The sequence below is a fragment of the Dipodomys ordii genome, unplaced genomic scaffold, assembly GCF_000151885.1.
Source record: "Dipodomys ordii isolate 6190 unplaced genomic scaffold, Dord_2.0 Scaffold41, whole genome shotgun sequence".
NCBI lineage: Eukaryota > Metazoa > Chordata > Mammalia > Rodentia > Heteromyidae > Dipodomys > Dipodomys ordii.
The window spans coordinates 8,335,559-8,346,901 of NW_012267257.1; the positions used below are offsets into that span (position 1 = coordinate 8,335,559).

An 11,343-nucleotide genomic window follows, 5' to 3' on the forward strand; every position below is an offset into this window, starting at 1 on the left:
CTGGGATGCTTGCTCTGAATGGCCAGATGACTAACTCCCTCTTTTGTTCAAGCCTTTAAACTTAAAGACTTGATAACCAGCAACACACACAGACCCACTTTTCTTTACTCCATTTATTCTTTTCGTTGTCCAGCTATAAAATTTACTTATGATGACCACATGTTACAAAAGGAGATACTTTTTATTATCTGTAAGTAATTTTACAAAGGGGTTTCTATTCAACATGTCAATTTCTGAGTACAATGCATCTTGGTCATCCTATCATTCTCCCACCACCTATTCTAATCCTACCATTTCACACATGTACATTGAATGTCATGACTGTATTAGCCCACCTTTGATCTCTCTATTTGCTTTCCTCCCACTCTTGGATCTCCAGCTTGCTCTGACAAAACATATTTCTGCTTCCTGGTATTCGTTTTGTTAAACTGTAACAGTTGTTTAAAGGAGGTACAGCATTGGAATCCTCCTCCTGTATAGGCTTTTAGTCAATTTCTTTGTGTACATATGCATAGATAAAGGAAAAAATTTTATCTTTTTCACTTTTGAAATGTGCTTATAGTGGGAATTGTATCTTGATAGATGACCACTTAAGTGGGAATGAAAGAATGCGCTCTGGTTTTGCCATATTATAATTTTATTCCTTGTCTACCTGCCTATCATCAAACCATGAACCTTTTGAACATTTACTGTTCTCAATATCTTACCACATTTCCTGGCAATAGTGGATTCATAATAAATGTTTGTTAAGTGCACACATGCATTTCTCACTTTACCACCTCCATAGCTTTGTAGGTTGTAAAGTTATATATACTAGAATACAAAAGCAAGTTTCATTTTAGACAATCACAGTTTCTGAGATCTCCAAAGATGAAGAGTCCAAATGGACCAATATGGAAACTCCCTGTGAGGTATTTGTAGGGTTGCTGAGAAGAATTCACCATAGTCCATTGATTCTTTTTTTGTCTCCATTCATATTTATGTTGGGGCATTTATTTTAATGAATTGGAAACCCAAATGGAAATTTGAGAATTATAGAATGTGAACACCATACCTTGCCTCTCATGATGGGTCTGTTTCCTTTTTTTCTCAGAGCGCTTCCTGCCATGATGCAGTGGGTCCGCACGCAGAAGCCGGGGGAGAGCGGCATCAATATTGTCACTGCTGATTTTGTAGAACTTGGTGATTTTATCAGCACTGTCATAAAGCTCAACTATGTCTTTGATGAAGGAGAAGCCAATACCTGATGTCACTATTGGGAGTGTCCATGAGTAAGATAGAGAAGAATCATTGTATTAGGCATATTCTCTGTAAACGCTCTGATCCTCCTATTCCACCGAGTCTCTGTGGGGATTAGGGCTAGAAGTGGGTGGGAATAAGGGGGAAATTGCTTCTTCAGTGATTATAATTATACTCTACATTGCTATAAATATTTCATTTCCCATTTGGTGAGCAAAAGCTACTTCTAGTGTTAGGGATAATGGAGAACAGTAAATCTGTTTTACCAAACTTAAGTCTGTATTGTGTAATTCACAAGTGATTATTGGATTGTGTTTTCTTATTTCGACCTAGGGCTCCTCAGCTGTCCATGCCCTCTAACCTTTCTGCTCATTCTCTTGCTCGCTTGCTCTTTCTAATCAGATGCTGTGGTGTGGGTCTCAAAACAGTTGAATGCCCAGCTTCCTGTGTGTTACCTTGTTGTACTGAAATTTACTTGTTTTGTGGGACTTGGTGTAATATTCTGTAGTCACTTGCTATTGGCATCATAGATAACCTTTGGTGATAGAAAATATGCATCAAATCAGCTTTCCTGCATCAGTCATATTGGAAGTCATAATCAGTGATTTTTGTGTTATTTGAAAACAATAGTGTTTCCAAGTATTTCTCTGTAAGGCAGCTATAACCATAGTGTAAAAACTTTTTTAGAAGGAATATGAGTGCCACTTCCATAGCAAAAAATAAGGAGATAGGGGCAGGTCAACACACTGTTAATTCAATAGCAATGTCCTGCCACTTCCAGTCATTGACAAGCTAAAAGAAGTGTATTTAAGTAAAAAAAAATTAAAAGAACATTTCCAAAAGCCCTGTTCACAATTTTTATTTTTAAAAGGAAAAATAAATTTGCTTTCATGCCAGATTGAAATTTCCAAATACGAAGTTATAAACCCCAGATTTTGAGAAAAAAAATATTCTGTGGGAAACTTCAATTTGAGTTTGGAAGGGAAGACAAGTGAAAGGAGTTAGAGCAATGTTTTTGAAGCTATGTCTGTAAAAATCACACTGATCCATAAAATGACTGAAGAAAATTCTTGAAATATGTGTGATATGAACCGACTTGTTTAAAATCGGCACTATCTTACCATATCTGGGTTCCAGCCTATTTCAAAGGTAAGATTAAGGCAGAGGGTAGAAATACAATAACAAAGTATCTCTGCCTAACTCTCAGTAATTCAGATATATAGGGAAGAGGAATGAAAACATACTACACACTGTTAAGTGTTAAATCAACTTTAGTGTCTTCATATTTGATAACTCATTGTACTTACAAAGTGTCATGTTGAATGGTAGCCCTTTCATAACAGCTACTTAAAGATAACAGAGCTATCCCTAATAAAAATGTATTAATATTTGACATCTTAAAACACCCTGTTCGCAGAGCATACTCCCCTTCTTTATGCATACCACAGGATTATTTAGGAATCATTTGTAATACTCTAGCAAATTTTCTGACATTCCTACACTTATTCTTACCATTTTGTCTTCGTGTTTAGATGCAGTCATACCCAAATAGGCTCTTGGGACAATGTAGTTCCATTACAAGTGGCCCATAGCATGCTTTCAACCCATTAATTATATTTGAATGGAGACCAAAGACTTGACTTCTTAGACTTAGGTAGGAAGTTAATTTCAAGATGCTCAATGTAAGGATTACAAATAAATAAGAGTAATTTTGAGAATATAAGTACTCTATCAGATACTGCAGAAAGGGAACAAAAACTGTTTATACTGAAGAAACTGTTTATGAAAATATCATATGTGTAGATCAAGTAACATGCATATGCTCACAACACATATGTTTACTCATTTCAGTTTTGTGTGTGTATATATACATATATAAAGAGAGAAATACATGGTATACAATAGATATCCACTTCTGTGCAGGTAGACAGATGCATAGATACAAAAGCACACAGATTATAGACAAGCAGTAAAATTTTTTTCAAGTAAAAATAGTGATCATAGTACATAATTTAATTTTAAGCCTGAGCTCCTTAACAATGTATGAAAAAGAGCAATTAAATCTTTCAATATAGAATAGCTAATCATATTGAAATTTTTTTGTAATTATATTATAACTTGATCCTCCTTAGTACTTTGGTAGACAAAACTATAGCTTGTTATTTAAATATTTATAAAATACAGTTTTTTTCCTTCTTTTCATTTTCTCTTCCCTAGCACTGATAGCCTTTCTATCTTTTATCTCCTTCTATCTCTTTTATCTTCATGGGGATGGAATGTGAATCCTTTTATAAGATTATTGCTGATTGAAACTTATTCTCTGTAAATTAGTCCATTGGAAAGATTTTCTGATTATTCATTATTTACCCCTTGGGAGCATCTTTAACCAAGCTCATCTGCATTGACACAAGAATTTAACTTGTAAATATGACATGAAACACATCCTTCAACCTATGAATGAAAATGAATTCAGCATAGAAGTAACTATGTTGTGTTTTCTTGATTTTAGATGCTTTTTTATAGTGTTGGCATAGAATAAGCTTTGAAATATTTATCATTTGGGTGCTGGAAAGAATAAACATGAATGAAGCATTAGACTGTAGAGTTTTTTAACTGAGGAAATCCTTTCCTCATTATTACTGATATGCACCCAGAAATCTTGCTAGGCATAAGGTACTTTAAATCCAATGTTACAGTTTCCATGTGTTCCCAAGCACTAATGTAGCAGGCAGAGGGTAAACAGACTTGCCTTAATTTCTAGAAGACAGAGGTAGAAGTAGGTCATGAGAGAATTTACTGAAAGAGATTCCCTGGAAAGGGGAATGGTGAGAATGTACCTCTGATGGTATTCTGCTCATTGACCCTGCCCTGTACACACTTAGGGAGCGAGCTGTGAGAAATGATGATATATAATTAAAGTTTGATATCAGAAATGATGATATGCAATTAAAGTTTGCTCTCAGTCTGTGCTCCTGTGTCTTAGCTGGTCATTGTCTTTCCAGAGATCCTGAAGTACAAGGGCTACAAATAAGCCCCAAGATGGTAGTAAAATACCTCTTGGTTTACTTTTCGTTTTGCTTGTTTATTAAGACTTTATGTTACAAGTCCTACAAAGCAAAAAAACAAAAATCCAACTTTTACCCAATCAAAAGAGTGGGTAAAATGAGGGAAAATAAGCAAATGATAATCATTTTTACATTTGCTTCCCTGTCAGCAATTTTGAAGGAGAAAAAGAATACTTCTGCCATCATCGTTTGTGTCTCCCATCTTACTACATAGTCACGTGAACACAGAGAATGAGGAGGCATGCTTTAAAAGCCTTAGGATATTCTATAAGATGACCTCAATGTTCACTTGCAGCCATACTGGGTAAACACATATCATAGAGGGCCACCTAACAGTGAATGTATTAGGGCCTACATGTTTGGCACAATGCACCTGTGTATCACACACACGCACACACACACACAAATACAACACACTTTTCAAATTAGGTGAAGCTACACCTAGTCATCCAACCTGTTTTCTCTAGCAGTCTTTAACTCTTGAAATCAATTATTTCAGTTTTAGTAGGTATACACATAAGTTAACTATTTAAACAAAAATCATGAAAAAAGAGAAATGTTAGAGATAGGAAATGCCTGGCAGTAATAGTCTATTGATATTGTGCTTTAGAATTTAAGCTAGAGAATCTGATGTAGACTAATATAATTTACAAATGAGTACACATCTTCCCTTAAAAATATTTTAAGTCCTTAGAGGTTCTAATATGTCTGTAGGCAGAATCCCCATTCAGCATCTCCCCTGCTAGGATTCCAGATTAGAAAGTTGAAAGTCTCAGGAAATGCATGTCTTCATTAGGTGTCTGATTGTCTGATTTTACAAATAGGAACTCCATTGGTATTGTCATTGTTGAATTGCTAAGAGAAAATCATGCACGGTGCCCCTCAGGATATGCTAAGCAAGATTTTCAAAGCATTTGATTTTTACAACACTTTAGTCTTTCTAGCTAGGTTTTGGTGACACTGTGGTGTAAATGCTGTATTTGCCATAACTTACTGGTAGTTCCTGTGTGTCATATGGTTTTCAATAATGCTCCAAATTGTTTGTTTTCCTAATGACAATGATAAAATATTCTGTAGAATTTGTAAAAGGTGTTGATTGAATCTGTTGAAACTTGTGTAATTTTTATCTCACTGGTGATACTATTTCATAGTTATTAGTTCTAAATGTATATTTGTGTGAGTCAAAACTATGTGCTTGTCAGTGATTAAGTATATTATTATATCTTATAAAAAATTATCCTAAAGAAAAAGGGCACATTATTACCAGCCTTAATTCATCGTTATTTTTTGTTTCATTGCTACAAGTCAAATTTAAAAGTTAATCAGAAATTAGGTTTATGATAAAATTTAACCAAATCTCATTGGGTATATGCTTTAAAATTTCTCTGAGTCCCCATGAACATTGATGTTATCAAACACAATTGACTTACGAGATTCACATTTATTTCCATCAGCTACCAAAACAACTCACCACTAATACTGTCTCTTCCAAGCATACTCTGTAATGATTGATTTTTTTATATTGATAGGTTTTCCTTAAAAATTATTTGTTCAGGTCATCAATTTTGAAGTTGGATCTTTTGAAATAAGATATACCACCTAGGCTCTGTCTGATGAAGTTCCATAAACATGGTTTCCTTCCCATAAAGACAAGTGGATAGCATTCATACTTCTGTACAAGTAGTCCACCAGGACAAAACTAGGGCCAGATCAAGTCAGACACAAAGCATAAAGCCCTAAAAATCTTATTCAGGCTTAGCAATTTGATATGGGATATCAATTTACTTTCTCTTTTTTCCATCCTCAATTATTTCTTTTTAATTTTTAACATAGTCAAGTAAAATATAGGACATCAGTGAAGTTCAAATTTCAATAATACATTTAATGTATTGCTATATTAAAAATTGTTTTCATATAAAAATTCTGATGTAAATGGATATGCCCTGTGTTTTCCCTCTAAATCTGGCAACCCTATCTATCTCACAAAAAAATCTGCAGTCTCAGTCCCCATTGTGAAGAAAAATATTGGCCCCCGCTAGATATGTAAGTGCTTTATGAAGAAATCAACTCACAAACAGATGGAATGATTATAGCAAGTGTCTTCATTAGATTAATGCCACAATATCCAATTTTTCTCTACCGTGGCCTGTCTTGAATCACAGAATCTACCCAGTAATTCTGATGCAACATTCCCCAGTAATTAGAATAATCAAAAACATATACTCAGATACTTAAAATTCTTAGAAAGTAGCAGTGTCCTCTAACTTAGTAACAAAGTCTGTTTTTTTTTTAATTTCAGAAAGATAACAAATTAACTCATTATCCTCTCTCCCTACATAAATATCTTAAAAATTAGTTTCATCAGCATAGGACCAGTCATCTATGTAACTGTAGAAAATGTTGACATAGAAATGAATTTCACTGGGGAGAGGGGATGCCTAAAGTATAGCCACCATTCTGTGGTACGCCCTCACAACAGTAGGGAGCTAGGTAGCAAGTGGGAAGCAAACTGTGGTACTTTCTAAGAAATTAGCATCTGAAGAAAGACTTGCTAAAGCAAATTATAATAGTTCATTTTATAGAATGAACTTGAAAACCCAAGACTCCCCAGAATAAAACAGTTTTCTACAACAGTTTTCAGAGATTGGAACCATGTTGAAATTCTTTTTAAAATGCTTTCAAAACACTACTGTTTCCAATATTGAATCTTTGAGTCTGTAGATTTATTTTTAACATTTTTGGTAGCTTTCTCCTCTCTTAACATTCCTGAGTGGTACAGGAAAACCCATATTCCTTAGTTTAATGTTCCCCATCTCATATTCTTGCCTGCATATAATGGTGTTGATTTGCTTCATTTCTAAAGGATGGGAATTTGAAAAGCTGGTGACATTTCCTTCATTAGACACCAGAAATTCACTGGAGGGAGACAGATCTGTGCCTTCTTTTCTTAGGATCTATTCATTGATACTTTAACGTGGTGTAAAGAAAATTCATGCCTACAGTCTGAATAGTACATGTGAATTTTTTGATAAAGTTGTGTTCTTAATGTTAAAAAAAGTTTATTAGTATCCAGTAAAATGCCTAATAAAGTCCTGGTACCAGTTAATCTTTTTGTTTTATCAATTCATATTCATTATAAACCCCTAAATAAGTTTCTTAAATAGGCATGACAAAGAAAAACAAAATATTTGCTTTAAAACTATAAATTATCCTATTAATATTCTGCCATAAAAATACCTCTCAACAATAAGGGAAATGCCATAAGGTCTTTGATTATATCAAAGTTGAATGTGATACTCTAAGCTTCTGATATCACAAAGAAGGTCACTATAGACATAGAAATGTTAATACATTTTATAAATATTACAAAACATCACTTTATGTTGAATTTTAGGATGAAAGAAACTTTTTACTGCTTGCCAATTGAGACTAAAACATAAGATATTATTTCATAACAGATTGCCTTTGTGCTCATATCCATGATGTGAGGCTCAAATCATGCTTCAATACAAGCAAATTAAGCAGTGTAATAGTCTTTTAAAAAAACAATCTGGTGAATAAATTCAGTCCAGGATAGTCTTTGGGTTTGAACTTGAACATTATCTTTCAAAGGTCTCTGCTTTTTATATATGCTAGTAGGTTCATTAAAGGATTTCTATTTATAAAGCTGTCATGATTTATACCTTTAGGAAATACTGAATGACTTGATATGATCATATCTGTGTGTTCTAGGTGTACTTCTGTAACTTGGTGTGACAAACATTTGTCTGCTTATGTGATGAGCTCTCTACTAAGCACATCAAAACATGTTTTTCAAAAGTGAATGAAGTATGTTTTCTGTATAGTTTCTTACTAGAGCTAATGCTAACACTATTTTAAAAATTAATTCTCAAAGGCATTAACAAAATACTAGGTCCACATCATAACATAGTTCAAATGTGGATAATCTTGAGTATTCGAGGGGAAGGGGACCATTGCTGACTAGGTATAATACTGGCAACAGGCAGTGAGGAGTGGATTCCTGCTCACTCTGCCAGACTCATTCCTTCAGATTTCCTGCTCCTTCCTTAAGACTCTGCCACGATGCACAGGGCACATGTGCAAGATGAGCGCCTCTTCCGGTTCATAGCACTGTGGCAACGAAGTCAGGGCCTCCAGCCCTTTCCTTTCCTCCCCTCCTCTCTAGGCTTCAGATGAAACGCCTTCATTCCACAGAAGTGTTTGACAACACTGACGAGATGACACCAGGCTACTGCTACACTGCAGGTAAGCAGACTCTCACCAAGTCTACAGAGTGTAAAAGGAGTGATCCGGCCTGGATTAAGGCAGTGAACACGCCAACTGAAACTGAAGAGACCTTTCCTTTTGTCGAAGTACTACAGTAGAACAGAATATTTCTGCATTGACTACCAACATGAACGATGAATGTATGTCCTTAATAATGAACCAAAATAATTGCTATATTGGAGTTAGATCACATGAAATGAACCTATATATAACAGGCACCTGCTACCGTATTTATTCTCCAATCCCATGCATAAATTTTTTCCTGGACACATCTAGAGTTATTAGGCAAGAGTGAACTATATTAAATTCTAATGAGAGGCAGAATTGAGTGTCTAGGCAGCAGAAAGAGGAGAGTGACCAAGCACTCTAATGTTTGCTGGCTCTGTGTGTGTGTGTGTGTGTGTGTGTGTGTGTGTGTGTGTGTGTGTGTGTGTGTGTGTGTGCTGGTGCTTGAAATCAGAGCCTGGGTGCTATCCTTTAGCTTTTTCACTCAAAGCTGGTACTTCATCACTTGAGCCATACCTCCATTTCCAGCTTTTGTTTTACTGGTTAATTAGAGAGAAGAGTCATACAGACTTTCCTACCAAGGCTAGCTTCAAACATTGATCCTCAGATCTCAGCCTCCTTGAACACCTAGAATTACTGCAGGTACCTGGATTTGCTGAGCGCTCTTATGCACACTTTAAAGAATTTTAATTCTCTATGCATGTGTTTTATCTCATAGGAATATGAACTTTGATCTGGGGTTTCCTGAGAAATAATTACAAAAACATCTGTGACTCAACATAACCTCTCAGATGTTATTAAATTGTACTCTTTCATTTTGAACAACAACAACAACAAACCCTTGATTTAAGCATTCCAGGTGAGAAGCACATCTTAGCTACCTTTGTGTTCTGGGAGCATGTTAGGTATTAAAGCCAAGATGAAATTGTGCCTGGTTGTGACTCAGTCGAGTCATGCACATGTGCCTGATAACGTTCTTGTACATACGAAGAAGAGCTGAGTGCAGATGAGGGACAAACAGATAAGACCATATTCCTTGCATCTTGTTTGGTAAGGGAGTTTGAACTGAGAACAGGAAAGTGGTATTTCATGGATTTGTTATTGTTGTTTCGGGAGTACTAGAGTGCTTGCTAGACAAGCACTTTATGACTTGAACTAGATCTCTAGCACTTCTTACAGTTTTTTTTTTATAAGGCCCTGTGGATTTGGGTTGTTTTTTTTTTTTTTTTGCCCAGATTCACCTCTGACTGCCATCCAACTCTCTATACCTCCCAAGCAGTAGGGATTAAAGATGTGAGATATCTTGCTCAGTGAGATTCTCTTGCTTTTAAAGGAAAATTCAATATGTTTCCTAATGGTGTTTAAAGGATTTTTTAGCCAGACACATAGAGCAAATGCCCACTGAATAACTTCCAGTGCCACTGAAACCATGTCACCTAATCCTGATTTACTTTGACTGCTTTTTCTTTCTTTCTAAACTCCAGATACCATGAAAACAAAAATCTATCATTTAGTAAACACATATGTTTTTTACTTTTAAAATCTTTCAAATGTAGAAAAGTTGTAAACTTGTTAGAGAAAACTTACACATACACTTTCATTAGTTATTTGAAACTCATATGTGTACAGTATTAATTTCATCTTCTGGAAAATTATGTTTTTCAAGTATTATGTATGTTGTATATCACATGTTCTTAGTAAGATGCTAGAATTGAAAACTATAAAATTCTTTTTGTGTGTATGTGTGCAGGTCTTATAGCTTGAACTCATGGCCTGGGCACTGTGCCTTAGTTCTTTTACCTCAAGCTGACACTCCATCAATTGAGCCACAGTTATACTTCTGGCTTGTTGGTAGTTAATTGGAGATTCGAGTTTCATAGACTTTCCTTCCTGGTCTGGCTTTGAACTGTGATCCCCAGATCTCAGTCTCCTCAGTAGCTAGGACTATCAACATGAGTTACAAGTGCCCAGCCAAAAACTATAAAATTCTATATCCCTTAGTCATTTTTATACTAAAAGAAGTCAATTTAACATTCATGTTATCCTAAAGCACCACTGAGCACTGAACAAATAAAGCCAATAGTTCATATGACAAAAGAAGAAATAAAACTTAATGTTTTAAATAAGAGTCTTAGGTAGAACAATGTTAGGTGTACTGGTTAGTCTGCATAAGATTCAGGCTAGAAGTCTTATTGTGAGGGAAACACCAAGCAATTCTAAGAATATTTCCAGAATTTGCTGATATGGTCAAATTAATGGTTAGACAATAGAGGACATGGCAACCTTGGTGTCACCAAATAATTGCGTTCTAATCAATAACCCTTGCAAGAGATGCAGAAGTCACTAGCTGAGTTCTTATTGCTGACTCCATTGGGTATTCTTTGAATATGATATGTTCCCACAGGCTCATGTATGAAAGCCTACAACCCAGCTGCTAGAAAAATTTTCAAAGACTCAGGAAACTGGGAGATGGGGGGTCTAGCTGGAAGAAGTAGGTAACTGAAGGTAGACCTCAGGGGTATCTTGTCCTTGGCCACGTCCCCACTCGGCCCCATGTCTACTGTGAGACAAACAGTTCTTCTCTGTGATGTTTCTTATGCCTCCATATAGAGTCCAAACACATGCATCCATGTAACCATGGACTGCACCTGCTGAAACTGTGAACCAAAGTAAGCCTTTCCTCCTTTGATATGTCAAAGAAATGAGAGAGGTCACGAATACACATTGGCTGAACCGACATTATCTG

The 11,343-nt window shown here is 35.5% G+C and overlaps 1 protein-coding gene across 1 annotated transcript in view; it reads left to right on the forward strand.

Annotated features, from left to right (window-relative positions):
• The window catches only part of Plcxd3 (phosphatidylinositol-specific phospholipase C, X domain containing 3), a 159,117-nt gene extending 157,870 nt beyond the window's left edge, over positions 1 to 1,247 (forward strand). Inside the window, exon 3 of the mRNA XM_013018575.1 lies at positions 1,094 to 1,247. Coding sequence (XP_012874029.1) covers positions 1,094 to 1,247 — 154 coding nt within the window. The remainder of the gene's footprint in view (positions 1 to 1,093) is intronic.
• Positions 1,248 to 11,343: the final 10,096 nt, after the last annotated feature.